The 19399-nt window shown below is 41.2% G+C and overlaps 1 protein-coding gene across 1 annotated transcript in view; it reads left to right on the top strand.

The window, feature by feature from the left end:
* The first annotated feature begins 10211 nt into the window (after positions 1-10211).
* Positions 10212-19399, top strand: part of LOC124259134 (tubby-related protein 4-like) — a 234226-nt gene continuing 225038 nt past the window's right edge. Inside the window, 2 exon segments of the mRNA XM_046693229.1 lie at positions 10212-11839; positions 11841-11999. Of these exon segments, the coding sequence (XP_046549185.1) occupies positions 11738-11839; positions 11841-11999 (261 nt within the window). The 5' untranslated portion in view covers positions 10212-11737.

Genomic DNA, 19399 nt, shown 5'->3' with positions numbered 1-19399 from the left:
AAAAGGGCCGCATCAAAAGTCAAAAGGGCCGCATCAAAAAGCAAAAAGGGCCTCAGAGCCCTCTTCAAAAGGGCCCCATATAACAAAGTGTATTATAGTAAAAGGTTATACATCTATGCAATATATACTTTATACATGCTAGTCCATTTTTGTAGATATTTTATTCAATATTTGAAAGAAAAGGATGACAAAGAATAGATGTATGTGATGGTAATTTATTTCATCTAAGTAACAAAACACTTATCATTTATTATTAAACAAATATCACTGTGGGGAACACCAAAACTGCGCATCAGACATGGTACCCACGTGAGGTTCGAACTCGGGTCTTCGGCGTGATGAGCTAACACTAGCCGCTGGCTATAGTTACCGCCCGAATATGATGATGTTGTCATCATTCATTGAATTCTTAAAATAGGGATACAAATTAGGAAAAGAAAATACTATTATTCAAATGATTTACGGCGGTAGACACTGTAAATGGGCAACCACCATTTTACCCTTGTATCGAATCGAACCGTACCTTATATCGGCACTCACATAATTGGCTTGTAAATACGTGGAATTGTACACATTGAAATCACAAATCTTCTTTCAGTCATAAGGGCAGTGGGATAGCCTAGTGGTTGAGTGTGTGTGTGAGTGAGTTTAGTTTTACGCCGCACTCAGCAATATTCCAGCTATATGGCGGCGGTCTGTAAATAATCGAGTCTGGACCAGACAATCCAGTGATCAACAGCATGAGCATCGATCTGCCCAATTGGGAACCGATGACATGTGTCAACCAAGTTAGCGAGCCTGACCACCCGATCCCGTTAGTCGCCTCTTACGACAAGCATAGTCGCCTTTTGTGGCAAGCATGGGTTGCTGAAGACCTATTCTACCCCGGATCTTCACGGGTCGCCTAGTGGTTGAAGCGTTCGTTCGTTCGTTCATCACGCACTCTTTCAGCCGTGATGATCATCTAATGATCATCGTGATGGGCGTGTCTGTACGTGGGAGTGGGCACAAGGTAATACAGACATGGACATTTCCAATACATGTAAAACCAACGAGCACAGTTTGGAGCTGATACACCAATAATCATATCTGGACTGAACTTGGGTTTCGAACCCTTCATATAACTTTGTGCAATCTTGAGGAACCCATGTTCTCACATACACACCGAAATACAAACACGATATGAGTGAATTATTGGGTTCAACACAGCATGTAACAATTCACTTAGGGCCGTTCATAATTTATGACGACGTAAAACCCAATTTCACCTCACCTCACCTCATAATTTATGGCTGGTGGGGGTGGGGTGTGGTTTTTATGATTTTAGGGGTGGGGGTGGGGTGGGGTGGGGGGTGTTAACCCATATTAGCAGGGTCATCAGTTTTGTACACATGTACTAGGGGTCAGCAATTTTGTACCTAAAATATTTTAAAATTATGCTTAAGAATTATGGGAAGGGATTGGAGGGTAATTGATTTTGTACATGACATGCAGGGGTGGGTGTCTCACTTTGTAGATAAACTGTTTAAACTGGGGGTGGGGGTGGGGGTGGGGGTGGGTCCATTCACATTGAACGTGCTTCTCGATGGAAAAATCATCAAAACCCTACCCCGGAGGGTCTCAGACGTTTACCATGTTGGTGAAACCCACAAGGAAGGGTATATGTTCCTCACAAAGCTAGAAACATGACAGTTGTGAACTGGGATTCGAACTCACAACGACAGGTTTGTGCCTTGCCAAAGGCAAACAACTCTATACAGCTAATTGCGGTGCCCTATAACTGAACCATCGGTCCCTCCGTAAGTGGGTGTTGTTGTCAGTTCAGTTCACCTTAAAGACGCAGATCGTACACAGGTATTCAGTGATACAATCGACCCCATGTTAAGTGAATCCTGGGAAGCCAAGCATAGGCCCTCATGTCTTTGCGAGGATTAAAGATTTTATAAAATATATACAAAAGTTTGAGATGACCCCCGACTCGAAATGCTTCACAGTATAATACATAATGACAAGGCCCGGACACTTCGGTGCACCCTACCCGACTCCTTGCCGATCGCTACGCTACCATCGCATACACTCGATTAAATTTTAATGTAAACATGATCATGGATGATTGGCCTATCGAGCACCACTCATGACACCTACCAATTCTTTATTGTTATTTCTGCAAGTCGATTGAAACCCGATTTTGACTCTCAACTAAACGATCTTGACACAAATGGTGACGATATATCCGCACAAAACGGGTGTGTGGTCGAAACAAGCCCTCTGGTTGGTTGATGTTTGTTAAGAAGACATTTACAAATGATGCTTACTTTTGAGAAGCCATTGCTTGAACAAAATCTTACATTTCTTCCAAGTCAAGCAGTCGATTAAAGTAAAAAATTCCCGAGAATTTATAAAGAATGTGCAGATTTAGCAGCGTTGACCAACCACAGAATTGGTAGGTGTCATGAATGGTGCTCGATGATTATGTTTCCATTCAGTTTTAATTGATATTGCATGCAGTGGTAGCGTAGCGATCGGCAAAGCAGTCGGGTGGGGTGTACCGAGGTGTCCGGCCTTGTCATGATGTATTGTACTGTGAAGCATTTTGAGTCGGGGGTCATCTCAAAAACAATATTTTTTAAATAATTAATCCTTGCAAAGACACGAGGGCCTGTGAAGCCAAGGGGGATTTTAATCGCCTTGTAACTAAACAAGACAAAAAGAAAAAATAATAATGTTTTTTTTCATGAGGTCGTTATTTCAAGAGCCCACGAACAGTGATGTCCTACTAAAAGTGTATGCGTGGGACTTACGAGGCCTCCACGTCGCTAAATAAATGATTTGTAACAAATTCTCTATAATACTGAGTAGAACCACCGTGATGTATGTCAGATCGAGGAATGATCACCCGGACTGCTTGACGAGGGTTTATGCCTCTGAGACGACGGAGAAAGAAAAACAGTCCTCTGTGGAAATGAAGTTGACGTGACGGGGGAGTGCCAGCATTACGAAGCAGCTGTTGTGATTTCGGCGCCTCGGTGACGAAACTGTTCGTGTATAGTTCCTGGTACAGAATGTACAAATATACTACCCAACAAAAGCTTAGACTCACTTAAAGCACTCACTATATGTTATGTATATATGTATGGTTACATCGAAGATGAATTTCTCCAATAACTAAAAACCTTATGCAGAATAATTGCACGAGGATCATGCATCAAATTGCTGTAAACCAGTGCAAATATCATGCATGTGAAAAGCTGCGTTTTGGTGTAAAGTTTTTTTTACGAATTCGTCAATTTTCACTGAGTTCCATCATTTATTAAACGTTACCAATGTGTTTTACAATACATCAGTTCATGTGTAAACATTACCTATAAACAGTATGGAAAGTTTTGCAAAATATATTTTAGAACAGTTGACTTAAGTAAATGGCTCCATTTACACTAGTGAGTCTAATCTTTTGATGGGGAGTATACTTTGAAAATTCACTGGTGTTGGTTGCTGACATTATCACATATCTCATCTCAAAACACAAGCTATCTTGTGTGTGGTATCCGTGTTGCTTGGGGCCTCAAGAGCATAATCCACGAACTTAAAGTACATTTCAAACCTCAATGTCGTCACTTGAGGAATATTCAAATTCCGATAAATGTAAAACAGATGATTCAATAACGCTGCGAGCAGCACGTGCTTTCCATGCCAAATGTTTTTCTGGTATTTTCTGGCTCTCGACGTGTGATCGAGGACGCGATCGGAAGCCGTGGCGTATGAATAAGAAGCACGACCTCGGCAAGCATTAACGTGTCACTGCATCTTCCGGCAGGTCGCTGTTGCTGGTGATACATGGGGGAATTATGGGTAAAAGAATGGGCAATACATGCATTGTCAATTCATTCAAATTGTGTTTTTATCCTTAGCTTTAACGTGAAGTATGTGTTGTTTGCAAGGAGTCTATTCACGACAAACATTTTTAAGTCGCCTTGAAATTTACGCTTAGATAGTCATTTCACCACATCAACGAAATTATGGCAGACTTTTGATGCCATGATCGGAGTCGGGGTATGATATAACGGGCTAGCACAGTCACGTGACCCGACACATAAGCGCACTTGACTGCAACAGGTTTTTCCCTTGGCGTTTCATTTGCATATTTCTTCCATATTTTCAACGTATATTGGAATTGGAGGCGCGTTAATTCCTCGCAACAAGACTTAAAATGTGTGTCTATATCGTGACAGTGTCCTCTCGGGATGCCTCTATTAAGTAACAGCGTTACAACTGGAGCCTGTTGCCTAGAGACAACCACGCTTCTTCATTCACAGAGCATTGGAGTTCTTCACCACTTCCATGATATAATTCTTCTCTGTCTCACAGTCTCTTAACTATCTTGGGCACAATGTGTGAAGCCCATTTCTGGTGTCCCCCGCCGTGATGTTGCTGGAATATTGCTAAAAGCGGCGTAAAACCAAACTCAGTCAGTCAGTCTTAACTATCTTACTTTCCGTTCCACCAAACCCTTACTGTAATTCAAAAGCCTCCAAATGAAGCAAGTCTAGATTTTTCCCAGGTTCTGAATCTCCAACCTCAGGAGCCATTTAGTCTGTCATACAGACCCTGAAACAAATATATCCAAGAAAGCCCATGCAGGTCTAGAACATGTGGCAAGTCTATATATTTCCACAGTTTCATCTGTAAAACAAGAAAGTCTCTGGGCTCACTGGAAAATATGTTCATTTCAGGGACAAGATGTTAGTCCAATTGGTCCTAAAATGTTTCATTGTTTCTATCGAAATTTGTACGTTTTCAGAGAATAAGCGTCAATCAAGAATAATTCATTTGTATCACACAGGCCTAGATCGGTTTGACATCTCACTAACCAAGACGAGAAACGCGTGTACACGGTATTAGCACTTCTTGTCGTTGCCGTGACTAGTATAGAACGCCATGAAAGATGCAGTGTACGGTGGGAGTTCGGGCATATTGACACGAGGAGTGGAAGAGGGTGTGGTTGGTTTGTTTGACAGCACTTGTATATATAAATATATCTGTATGTACCAGGTAGCAGAACGGCACTGAGTATGGCAGAGCATAGGCGGATCCAGAAATTTGCAAAAAAGGGGGTGGGGGGTTGGGGTCCAAAACATTAACTTCAATGTGATCTTTAGTCATTTTCGACAGGGGGATTCGAACCTCCTGATACCCCACCCACCCCCATTTGGACATTTCTGGATCCGCCTTTGCTCTACCATACTCAGTGCCGTCTAGCATTTCGCATTAAACTATCCCTGTTTTTGTGAAACCCCAGTGCAACCACTTCATTTCCAACCACAAAATAGCGTTGTGTTTTTAATTAAAAAAATATCCGTCTTCATAATAACTCTTTCTGCAGTCCGTCAACCTTACTTTTGGTCCCCGGTTGTTTCGCCTTAGTATGTTTGTATATGATATCCATTGCCTTTACATGGTCGAAACATTTCTGACACAGATCGCTGGTAACGAGTTTCTCGCTAGCTATTCTTTTGGCATCTTTGACCTAAAAGATGTAGTTTTTACGTCTATCTTTTTTTCACGAAGTGTTTAGCTGGACTCAGATCCCAGTGGGTGTGTGTGTGTGTGTGTGTGTGTGTGTGTGTGTGTGTGTGTGTTGTGTGTGCGTGCGTGCGTGCGTGCGTTCGCGCGCCACGCCGAAGACCCGGATTTGATTCCCCACGTGGATGCAACGTTAGAAGCCTATTTCTGGTGTCCCCCATCGTGATATTGCAGGAATATTGCTAAAAGCGACGTAAAACTAAACTAACTCACTCACTCAGATCACTGGGATATGGTGGGAAACGGATCACCTCATGGCCATGTTGTTTCAATCTTAGAAAATGGAGGCCTTTTTGCAACTATGATCCGGAACAACTCTGGCTTAGTAGCATTACTTTGGTATTCTATACAATGACCACAGCCAGGCGACAATGGCACCTTTCCCTAATGCAGATGTTGGGCATTGTTCCCCGGATCTATGCAACTATATGGGGCGTTATCCATAACAACGACAGGTTTAGCAGACAGTGCTGGAACCAGCTGCTTTGTATTCCTTGAAAACAGCAGAGTTCATCACGGCCATAAGCTCAATACCATATCACAACCTGGCGGAAATCCAAGATGTGATCCAGGATGCAGGACGATTAGTCTCTCCCCCTCTCCAATGGGCATCTTACCCGTGAAGGTCCGGGTTAGAATATTGATCTTCAGCAACCCATGCTTGTCGTAAGAGGCGACTAACGGGATCGGGTGGTCAGGCACGCTGACTTGGTCGACACATGTCATCGTATCCCAATTGCGCAGATCGATGCTCATGCTGTTGATCACTGGATTGTCTGGTCCAGACTCGATTATTTACAGACCGCCGCCATATAGCTGGAATATTGCTGAGTGCGGCGTAAAACTAAACTCACTCACTCACTCACCCAATAGGCATCTTACGACATAGACTAGAATCTGGATGCTGTCACTGACAAGACGATCTGCATGATTTGCATTATCCCACGTTTTGTCCAAACAGACTACGTTTATATCACTGTGCCCTTTTGGGGGCGGTGGGGTAGCCTAGTGGTTAAGGCGTTGGCTCGTCGCGCCGAAGACCCGGGTTCGATTCCCCAAATGGGTATATGTGAAGCCCATTTGTGGTGTTCCCCACCTTGATATTGCAGGAATATTGATTAAAGCGGCGTAAAACCATACTCGCTCACTCGCTGTTCTCTTTTCATTTGGATAGCTATGAGATACCTGTCTCTCACAGATAGTATCCCCCTTCCCTGCTCACAAAGTGTGATCTTTTGGTTACGCTGGCTTTTGAATTTGTAAAACGTCCATGAGAGTTTACGGATAGTGTGCCTAGACACATTAATATCACGTTCACCTTGAGCATTTTCCTTAATTTCTGGATTAAATGGGTTCATTTGATCCGTGCAATCGACGAATAACGATTTTAAAACACGTTTGTCAAAGTCATCCATTACTTCTGTTGGAAGTTGTTGAGACGCTCAATGGAACAGTTCCACGTTGATCTGTTGATAGTTCCTCGTTATCTGGGGAGACAATTCGAAACAGCGTTCTCATTAAATGTGGGTTGCCGGCAGTTTTCATTTAGTGTAACAATTCAGCGATACCCAACTTGCCCCGCTAAGATTCTCGTTTGAACAATTTACATGTCTTTCGGATGATATCTGGTCCCCCGCATTGATATTGCTGGTATATTGCTAAAAGCGGCGTAAAACTAAACTCACTAACTCACTGATCAGTAGGCGTGACACAAGGTCGGGCACGCAGCTATCATGATGACATACATTCTGGCAGCGTTAACAGACATTCCGTCATTTGCGTATAGGTTAATCACCCTTACAAGGTAGTTATATAAATAAACTCTGCTCGGGCACAGATTATCTAAATAACTTCCGTAGTGGACCGCCTCCGTGGTGTAGTGGTTAGAGCGTCCGCCCGGAGTGCGGAAGGTCGCGGGTTCGATCCCCGACCGCGTCATACCAAAGACGTTAAAATATGGTACTTGTTGGTCCCTGCCTGGCGCTCGGCATTAATGGGTACAACAAGGACTGGTCCGCTCGGAGTCAGTATAATGTGTCTGAGTGGGGTATTCATGCTTCACTGCGGCATGGTATCTCAGTGGGATCTAACCCGCCACCTTCCGCTCCCCGGGCGGACGCTCTAACCACTACACCACGGAGGCGGTCCTTCTACTCGGTGACACGGCCGACAGGTGTCATCGTACTCCAGCGGCAAAGCATCGTCGCCCACAGCATCGACCCCTGGTTTGTATGGGCCAGTTTCGGTTATACACCACATATAGGCCGCCACATATTTCGTGGGGTAGCTTAGTGGTTACAGTGTCCATTCATAACGTCGAAGACTCGGGTTCTGTTTCCGTCATGTGCACAATGCGTGGAGACTATGTCTGGTGTCCTCGCCGTGATATTGCTGGAGTATTGCTAAAAGTGGCGAAAAACTGAACTCACTCACTCTCCACAGACAGTGATAACACTTCAGACTATTACGATGTATTTCCAAACATCAATCTGTAAATAATTGTGGCGTAAAACCATACTCACTCACCATCCGCCCTAGATTGAAGTGACGTCGAGGACCCGTGATTATCCTAGTTAGAATTGGTCTTCAGTAACCCATAGATGCTCATACTCGCTGACGTTGTTTACACGTCATCGTATCCCAATTGTGCAGATCGATGCTCATGCTGTTGATCACTGGATTGTCTGGTCCAGACTTGATTATTTACAGGCCGACGCCATATGGCTGGAATATTGCTGAGTGCGGCGTTGAACAGAAAACCAACTATAAAGGGAAATGACGAAACACTGAGTAAATTGCGTTAAAATGTAATGTAAGTGAAATGCATTGTATATCTAAAAAAAAATGTTGCGAGAACATTAACTCAACAAAAGCAGAGTGAAAGTACACTCACTCCGACTGGCCAACTCTAAATGTAACAGCGTAGGTCTCAACGCCATCGTAAGGTCCACCTTTACATGACCCTACTTGTCTTCGGGCTACCAACTGTAACATGTGAAGCTTGTCGTAAGAGGAGACGTGATGGAACGCATGGTCGGAGGGGTAGTTGAGACATTTTCAGTGAAACCCTTTAGCATGGACCGTTGCTCATTACATCAACCATTGGACTGTCTGTTCTAGAATCGATGCTAGTGAAGATACCGGTTAGAATTGATCTTCAGCAACCCACGCTTGTCGTGAGAGGCGACTAACGGCATCGGGTGGTCAGGCTTGCTGACTTGGTTAACACATGTCATCGTATCCCAATTGCGTAGATTGATGCTCATGCTGTTGATCACTGGATTGCGTGGTTTAGACTCGATTATTTACATACCGCCGCCATATAGCTGGAATATTGAATATTGCTGAGTGCGGCGTAAAACAACAAACTAAACCAAATCCAGAATCGAATATTAAAATGTTGCCGCCATTTAATGGTGGATACATATACATGACGTATGCTGACAAACTCTCTCCCTCTTTTTCTCTCTCTCCATCTTTCTCTCTCTCGGGGCGGTGGGGTAGTCTAGTGGCTAAAGCGTTGGCTCGTCACGCCGCAGACCCGGGTTCGAATCCCCACATGGGTACAATGAGTGAAGCCCATTTCTGGTGTCCCCCGCCGGGATATTGCTGGAATATTGCTAAAAGCGGCGTAAAACCAAACTCAGGCAGTCAGGCAGTCTCTCTCTCTCTTTCTCTCTCTCTCTTTCTCTCTCTCGCTCTCTCTTTCTCTCTCTCTCTCTCTCTCTCTCTCTCTCTCTCTGACATACTAAAGTCTTATTATTAATGTCTGCAATACACCTGGCATTTACGTGGATTCAACATGTAGACCTTTGTGTGACCTTTCAGTCTAAGTTTAGACCTCATCAGTGCACAACGCTGCACAATGTAATTATTCTTCGTTTGACGGAGAATTTAATGTCAGCAGTATTAATCATGTATTCATTCTGAAGACAGTGTATAAATGTACAATAAAGACAGACCGCCTTGAATGGTCTCAAGTGTTCAACAAAATTAATACGATTGTCAAACGAAAATAGTTCAGCGAACTACTCTCACTCGTAAGTAAACAGTGTCGTTAATTTATATGTCAACGCATTATAAATACCACCTGTCTTTTGTAGCCGCAGACTATACATTTACATTTTTACAATATACACACACAAGGCTGAGGAGAGGATAACATTTTTTTTTGCAGGTTTAATACTTATTTGAATCCTTCATTAATCCGTTGTTGTTTTTATTGATTGAAACGCAGAAAAAAACATCTTACATAAAGAGAACACGATAAATACATGTATGGAACATTAAAATGTTTTAAAAAGGTTTTAGTGAGTGATTTATGACCTAAAGCAATTGCTATATTTCGTATCCTTTTATCGCCGAGGAAGTGCAGTGGCATTATTTTCTGCACGTGCGCTTCTATTTTTAGCCCATGTTAGTTGAAGCCGACCGATAAAAATCGATTGTATCCCGCACGGGTCGAAAGATCTTTTGCTGCGGGCATGCCATATAATTTGTAAGCGACATATCCCGGTTGATGCTGGCGAGAGCAGTGGGTTGCCGAGGGAGAAAGCCAGCATCACCAAACATCGCTTTCAGCCATTATGACACGCCCACTGTGTTTTGACAGATACGGAAGTTGCATGTGGTCGAGTGGGACATGCGCAGTGGCAGTATCTTAGAAGACTGCAGACGAACTGACTTGATCACGATAGAACAATTTGGTTAGTAGAATGAAAATGTGTCCGAAAACTAATCACTCGGGAGCTGTAACAACAGATATGGATAGGCCGTAATACCTAAAGCCTCCATTTACTCTCGCAGCAACCGTCGATACTAACGCACCAGGGATGCAGGCGAGCGTGCCCGATCTATCCCCGATCACGGTGAATGAGTCAGTTTGAAGCAAGGCTGGACCAAGAAACGGGCCGGTGACACCATTATTCAAAGACTCGGAGAAACAATAGAAACAGGACGCAAGCCAAAGAAAAAAATTGATCACTTCCTATGGCCCAAGATATTGTGAAACATCGGAACGAGCAAGCCTAGCTGTGGGCGAACCGAGTTATGATGCGTGCGATAGTTTCTCACTGGTTGGGCGGAATAATCGCTAAGATGACAATTTCCTCTTCAGTTAAGTGGAGGCACTGACCAGACTCCCATTTGCCACAGAGGGCGGACCAAGTGTGCTGGAGTCGCTCCGTGGCTAATGAATGACTTCTCTGACAAGTTGCAGATTGGACAAGCTATGATATGTGAACATAGTGACATATAAGCTTGGGGACACCTTGGTGATTTTGACAGTTTTACCATCATCGTTGAGTCGAAGATCCTCTCAATGACACATGTGATCCAATATTGAAAAGCGGACATGAGCAAGCATCCATCATATTCCTTGTTTCGTTTTCTGACTAAACAGTGGATGAGGAGTCCTTTACACATGGTTACCTTGGTTAGGAACAGGGAAACTGAATAACATAACCAAAAGTGCCATGTAAGAATTTGTGTGATTTCTTACTGTTGCAAGAAGCATGTATGTCAAAGTACTCAAGTAATTTGCTTTACATATATTGATCGGTAAAAGGATATATAGGATACCGATAAGAGCAGTGGAGAGTGTTATTAGGCTCTAACGGAGAAAAAGTATGCTGCTATGACCATATCATGCACAGTGCACCCATTTAATAAGTCATGGATGTAACGGCATTGCAGGCAAGACTGAAGTTGAACTGCGCTATGATGACAGGCTATTGATTCAGGAACACTGTTATGCTGGTTTAAAATGAGGCGACAAAAAAACATCGACGTGAGAAGTGCCTAGCTCTCATGGCTTGTATGATTAAAACTTGAGTTGTTTGGTCAGCTTTTGGGTAAAGAAGAGATGAAAGAATTGGATGCTTTCAGTCGAAGATTGAGTATAATCAAAATATAATTACTGTGATACCTATTGGCGCCATCTACTTCAAACATTTGAACTCCAAATGGGGGTTCCTTTGAAGCCTGTTTGTTTTCAGACCATTGAAGAAGTTAACAACAGCTGAGGATCAACGTATGGAGATATTTCTATCGAGATATTTGTAGTTTTTATTCTACATCATATTCTTCATTCCATCATTGACAACCTCAGCCAAAAATTGTCATCAGACTATTCTGAGTAATAAGTTCACCGTCGAAAATGCATGTCCATTTCGAGCAGACGACATCTACTCGTACTGATTCCACTATCCATTCGTTGTCATGGATGGGGAAGGTTCCCGATGGGCTACCTGATGAAGGTGGGGGGATGGAAACTCAACCGATCCCAGTATTACATGGAAGGATGGTTGGCTAGCGGTAACGCTAAGGGCGTGGTTGGGGTCACATTTACTACCAGCCATTGTCGCAAGTATGAAGCGCCACCTCGTTCAAACTTCAATCTCCGAGGCCATCGAAGTGAGGTATGTCACATTCCAATTCTTTGAATAATATATCAATCTTAACCAGTATGTATATTGCTATAGAATAGCAAGTGAGTCTTATTACCCATAGGCTTGAAATAACCGAGTTCATTAAAGTTGTATGTGTACTAGTGCGTACCAGTGTATAGTTTATGTCATCTGGATGGCATTGGAGTCATACTGTATCTTAATGTTGGAATGATGTCACTATACAAACGTTGTGATAGCTGTTTTGGGTATTTCGATCACTGCGTTTATTTGTAAAGGGAAACACAACAGGATTAACAAATGCTGCGTGATAAAAAAAATGCAGACAAATCTTTACTCTTGCATGTGTGCCATACTGATATAGTGAAACAAGTGTAAGAATTCATGCATTACCCTAGCTTTTGCTCAGGAAGTCAAAGAATTCTGACACTCATTACATAAAATCAGTTATTACACACATGCTCAGATTCAAATCTCTTTTTATTAATATTCCAGTATAATGTATTTCTGACAGTATCATGATTTAGATGCTGGTTAACATACAATACTCCATCACAGAGATGCTGCTTGAAGCAGAGCATAGAATTATAAATCAGAAATATGAATTCCGTAACTTCACAGAAGCTTGGCAGGAATCTGATGGATAGCAGAACATCTGAAGAATTCTTGAACAATTTGATCATATGCTCTTTTCATTGTTGAATAAAATGGGCATGTTTGCATAATGTGGAACTTTCCTTTGAAGTTCCTTAAAATGTTGGATTATCTGGGTTAATCATGAAAAAATATCATGATCGATTGTGACCTTTTCATCAGAAACAATGAATGCTTAAGAAAAAGAGAATGAGAATTTCGAGTTTTGTTTGATGACAGTTACAGATTTTGTACACAAACTCATTTCTCATTAAAAATCACTTTTACAATTACCAGTGAATTTTCAGCCCCAAATGACATATTTGTACTGTCACAGGTTTATTCCAATCAGATCTGTCTTATTCATTTCAAAAGTTCCTGTCAGTGAACCCATCTATTGTGACAGGAGAACACACATACACCTTTGCAATGGGACGTAGAAATATAACACCATGTGCCATATGTGAACAGGAATGCTTTTAATTATTTTTATTTACAATGGAGTCATTGTTTCTGCTCGTTTCCATACCTGTGAATTGGTCATGCTTGTCATAAGAGGCCAAAAACAGGCTCTTGGGATCACAAACTCTGATTTGGTTAATGCATGCCATTTTATCCCTGTTGCGTAGATTGATGATGTCAATCACTGGAATATCTGGTCCAGAACAGACTATTTAGAGACGGATGCCACATTGCTGGCATATTGGTGACTGTGGTGTTAAACAACAAAGAGAACATCCAGTTGTTTCCATTTGAATGTGGGGCGGTGGGGTAGCCTAGTGGTTAAAGCGTTGGCTCGTCACGCCGAAGACCCGGGTTCAATTCCCTCACATGGGCACAATGTGTTAAGCCCATTTCTGGTGTCCCCCGCCGTGATATTGCTGGAATATTGCTAAAAGCGGCGTAAAACTAAACTCAGTCAGTCAGTCCATTTGAATGTAACAATCATCATAATTACACTTATTGCGAAGAATATAAAGATAAACCCTAGAAATATTAACTTTTCAAAGTTGTTAGCTCAGTTTTTGCATGATTGTGACTTCATGATCACCTTTCTGCCTGATTGACTATGTGACAAGAACTACAGTCTTTTATTACATCAAGTGCTTAAATAGCATAATGATTTAGCACTTAACATGCGAGAGAAAAAGTGATTCACTATTTCAATGTAAGCTTGATAAATACTTTATAATGCAAACATTAAACATTAGCGCAGACTTTGAAGTTCTTTGTGGGTTTGAGGGTGAAGTATATTATGTTCACTTCAGTGATAATCATCCTCTTCAATAAGAAATGCAGCAGCTGCCTGAAGTCAATGTGCAAGAAGTGAAGCATTGAGCATATTCTCAAAATAATACAAACAATTGTGCGAACTAGTCAAGAAGAGTATAGACTGGCACTGCACATGAACATGTTGACATCATGCTTTGTCCATTGACAGCATACTTTAGAATGAATAGTCGGAAAATATGTTACAAAGTTCTCATCATTTTCACAGAAGAAGTCAATAATGGCAACTATAAAGTGATTAAAATTTAATTCGGCAAGTTAAAATGAGTTGTTAGGTTAGCATGTGAATGCTGTTCTACATGTTCTAAATGTATTAAATTTTAATTACCAAAGCTGGGTTTCACCAGTTTTTCATGGTTTGAAATCCTGACGTTATTGTAGACATTATCTAGATAAGCAGTGACTTCAAGCACCTGCCTATAATTGTCATGTATAATGAGTGATATTTTTCAATTTATCTTCCCTTCACTAATCCGCAAGGTGCGCTGATCAGGAAGGTCCAACCTTAAACTGACAGCGCAAGTCGTATGTGCAATGCAAGCTGTAAGTGTTACTATTAACTGTGAGACAGTTAACCAGTATAGCCTTCACCTTCATGGTAACGTTCACGCCAGTGCATGGACAGAATATCTTTTCCCTTGAACGATGATTTATCACGTGTTATGTCCTGAAATATTCGTTCTATGATTCCATGATACATCATTGATAACCATGATTGCTTATATTGCAATAATGAATCACCAGATGGCCGTTCGAAAGCGAGTTGGTGGAATCAGTTGATCGTTCAAATGGGTCATGTTTTGTTGTGTTGTTAACGTTTAGCAATGGGTATTACCCGCCGTGATACTGCTGGAATATTACTACAAGCGCATAAAACTAATCTCACTCACTCACTTACATTACATACATATGCATGACCTTTTAGCAGTCATAATACATTGGTATTATCTGTTATATATGTACAAATATAAATAGGTGCATAAACAAATCTATATGGAATGAGTATGGGTTTAAATTCAAATTTATGTCATCATAACAATATTTGATTTAAAACCTTTTTCAGCAAAGCACTGCCGTTAACATCAAAGCACTAAGATATCATATGGCTTCAACTGACCAATTGGGGCGGTGGGGTAGCCTGATGGTTAAAGCATTTGCTCGTCACGCCGAAAACCCGGGTTTGATTCCCCACATGGGTACAATGTGCAAAGCTCATTTCTGGTGTCCCCCGTCGTGATATTGCTGGAATATTGCTAAAAGCGGCGTAAAACCAAACTCACTCACTCACTCAACTGACCAATCAGGCGGTGGGGTAGCCCAGTGGTTAAAGCATTCACTTGTCATACCAAAGACCCCGGGTTCGATTCCCCACAAGGGTACAATGTGTGAAGCCCATTTCTGATAATATCTCCAGAGTGCTAAAATGGTAATAATATGAATATTGATCTTAAATCATCACTTGTTATTCATTTACATTGGTTTTATATATGTATAATCATCTCATAGTTTCTGCTCTAACAATTTCATCAATTTACATACTTGGTTGGTACATCACATAAGAAAGACCCTAAAAATAATTGGCAGTGGTTTTGAAGATTGTAATTATATCTCCAAGCATGACAAGATATTGTTATATTGAATGATCATTTTATCTGATGAATTAAATAAGGTACTTTTTAAGAAAATGTGAATAATATTATTTCTTAAGGCGACATTAGCATTCACAGCCTGTATGCTGTAGTGGTAACATTTCTGTAACGTAAAACAACATTCACTCACTCTCTCTTATCTCACATGATTACTGACTGACTGACTGAGTGTAGTTTTATGCTACTTTTAGCAATATTCCAGCAACATCATGGCGGGGGACATCAGAAATGGGCTTAACACATTGTACCCATGTGGGGATTCAAACCCGGGTCTTCGGCTTGACGAGCCAACGCTTTAACCACTAGGCTACCCCACTGTCCCTCACAGGAATACTTTTTATTGGACATGTTTCATTGTTATGCTAACCTTCAATGCTGATGTGACTGTATGCTTGAGGCTGGGAAAAACCCAGGCTATATACGGACATGTATTGCATGCAGGTCACCACAGCATGGCTGTAAACATAACAGTGTTTGTGACACACATATATTGATATTCTTTTTCCGATTAAAATTATGTAAATATAGTCTAGTTTTGATAATAGAAAGGAAGACAAAATATGTATTTTTATCTCATTTTTTATAGGGTTAATACATACGTTTATGCTTATTCCTCTAGTATTGGAGTGTTCACGAATGGTGTTTCAAGGTAACAGGACATTGGGTCCTGCAAGTTTCAGATGTCTGTCTGACCCATTGAAAATTCACAGGACCCATAGAATAAAATTAAACATACATTTCAGATTTAACATTTCTTATAACTGGCACTGAAATTATTAACAAATACAAGATATATAAACAGCAAACAAGTGTCACATGTCAGATATAACAACTTAAGTCAAAGTCATTGTGAAATATACAGTCAGACACTGGGGCTGGTGGGTTGTAGACTTCTATCGGACCGTTGGCAAATCTGCCGGATTTGTCAGAGGGTCAGACGCTATTCGTGAACACTGGTATTGTAAGACAATATCAATACCGGTACATTACGATACTGAAGCCAAAAATATTTCAGTGCTGTTTTGTGGTAACAATATGTACAGACCATTATCTCTTCTATCAAACTTCTTAATAAAATCTGTGGATCTTCTCAGTGGAATTTAATCATTACATATGGACTAATAAGCTGAAGTCACAAGAGCGAAATATACTTTACTAGACTTTGGCGTGGGCAGAGTGGCAATATGTATCGATTTCGAACAAAGCATATATCATGATGAATTGCATTGATGAATTATGCTACTGCAAGCCCTCTTGTTGAGCTCAGAGTCCATCCAAAACACGGATTTGGGGTATGCGTCTATGTCTACTACTGCAATCAGCATGATTAATTAAGATCATGGCTTCTCTAAGTTGTGCCTAGCAATATGAGAGCGTGCCTGTTGCCATAGTTTTGTTTCTTCTTAATAATCAAATGTACGTTACTATTCATAGCGAACAAATTCCTGCCGAAGTCTAGCTTGTGTAACAGATTTTACATTCGTATGCAGATTTGCAAATATGAATATTGAGCTCGGGTTCTTGGTATGCCTTGAGGGGTTTATATGTCAGAGTGATGCTGAGCAGAACAGGTTGTTGGGACAGTGAAAGACATCCGATAGATGAATTATCTGCTACAGGCAGCGGGTTAGTGTCCAGGCGGGAATGACATGTATCATATCTGATCCTGTAATTTGTTTGCGTGTAACCAGGATGTTGACATTGTTACCAAACTGATGGTTCTTTGCGAGCAGCAGTATGGAACAGGATTAGCTGTGTTCCAGGATTAGCTGTATTCTTGTCATTAGCAGGTGGTTGGGTGTTTATGAATTGAATGATCTTGTATATAAAACTTCTCTGTGCAGGGTTTGAAATTAAGATGAGTGCACTTATCAGAGACTGGTAAATTTCTTGATATTCAAGTAATATTTCCTTGTGAATATCCTGTTTTGACATTTATTACATGGCAACTCTTAAGATATTTTTTGAGGACCATTGAAAATAAATTGGTTCTTACCCACACTGGGTAACTTGTATGCTGACCAAAGTGTACATGGAAAGATTCAGAAAGATGGAAATTTATTTTGATTTACCAAAGGTTTGATCTGTGTGACTGCACATTAGAAACTGGTATTTCTAACAGCACCTAGGATAATTCTGACATGAGCCAATGGAACCAGCTAAAAGGATAGTGCTGATTTTTTTATCCTGTTACATCCAGTGCCGTGGATGGTAACAACCAACACTGTATTTTCCTGTCTTGTGGTATGCCGCAGGTGGGGTTTGAACCATCAACCTTCTGCTTTCTGGGGCAGTGGGGTAGCCTTGTGGTTAAAGCGTTCGCTCGTAACGCCGAAGACCTGTGTGCAATTCCCGACATGGATACAATGGGTGAAGCCTATTTCTGGTGTCCCTTGCCGTGGTATTGCTGGAATATTGCTAAAAGCGGCGTAAAACTAAACTCAATCTGCTTTCAGCACAGCGGCTCTATCCTCCAGACCATTGGGGAAATAACCCCAGAATGCAGACAGTCCTTTACCAAGAAAATAGTCACGGTTAACTAATCTTTAAGCACAGAATGGTGGACAAATTCTAGACAGTTCCCTATATGTTTTATACGTAACCATTCACTGCGATGGATGTCAAATATGAAAATCAACTTGTTAATAAAAGCTGAATCCAATTCATTGCCATATGCTTTGAAAGTCCCTGAACGGTTTTAGAAGTGGCAGTTTTGCTTCATTTCATTCCTTTCATGTGACTATTGTGTACACTTTCAAATTTCACCAATTTGTAAATTAAACACCCTAATTATCCCATTTCAACTGCAGCCGGCATCAAATAAAATTGTAGTGCTTAAGCCCAGTGGAGCCAAGTGCAGGGTTGTTTACAATGGCTGATCATGCATGTTAGATCTGTGGATTACTTTGATTATACTGTGTAACATGGTAAACATGACATTTATGGGACATATTTTGTCCTGCTACATGTTACTTTGAGCTGATTGAGTTCCTTGTATGGATCTCTGTTGGTTTTATTCTTGCTGTTTAATCACCGTTTTCATTGGCTGGTTAAATCATGTTTTAGAAGCTCGTAAGCATTCACCTTTGAAGTGATGATAAAAAGGACACTTCTGAACAAATTCAAACTGCATTTGCCACAAAATAAATTGGACCTTCAGCTCCATATAGATCAAGTTATCACAAATTCAACCTAAAAACTACATTTTTCTGACAGCTTTAATTTGGAATGGTTACCTGAATGATTGCAGCATTGGATACCATTATTGGGAGCTATTCTTGGGATGCCTACAGGTCCTAGAGTTCATCATGGTTGTTTATGTCCAGATTCAGGGGGCGGTGGGGTAGCCTAGTGGTTAAAGCGTTGGCTCGTCACGCTGAAGACCCAGGTTCGAATCCCCACATGGGTACATTGTGTGAAGCCCATTTCTGGTGTCCCCCTGCCGTAATGTTGCTGGAATATTGCTAAAAGCGGCGTAAAACCAAACTCACTCACTCATGTATGTCCAGATTCATGGTTATGGAACACAGTGAGATTAGTCCAGTATAATATAGCGAGTGTTGATGAACAGCTTTTTGGGAAATGTATGCAAGAGTACTGAATACTACTGATGAATATTTAGGCTTTGGGGAAACTTGGGCTTGGAATGGTACTGAAACTGAACAATCATGGATTACAATGTCAGAAAGTCTTAGATTCGAAAGTGTGATCAGCAGATTCTTGTTTGACTAAGGGATGCAACTCTATATGGAACTGTGATTAATTTGCACATGATATTCTTTGTACATAAACTCACTCACTCACTCACTCACTCACTCACTCACTCACTCACTCACTCTA

Source organism: Haliotis rubra, unplaced genomic scaffold (genome assembly GCF_003918875.1).
Source record: "Haliotis rubra isolate DU_JTF1 unplaced genomic scaffold, ASM391887v1 Scf71, whole genome shotgun sequence".
NCBI lineage: Eukaryota > Metazoa > Mollusca > Gastropoda > Lepetellida > Haliotidae > Haliotis > Haliotis rubra.
Note: the sequence above shows the minus strand (reverse complement) of the source record. Positions and strands in the feature narration are given on the sequence as shown.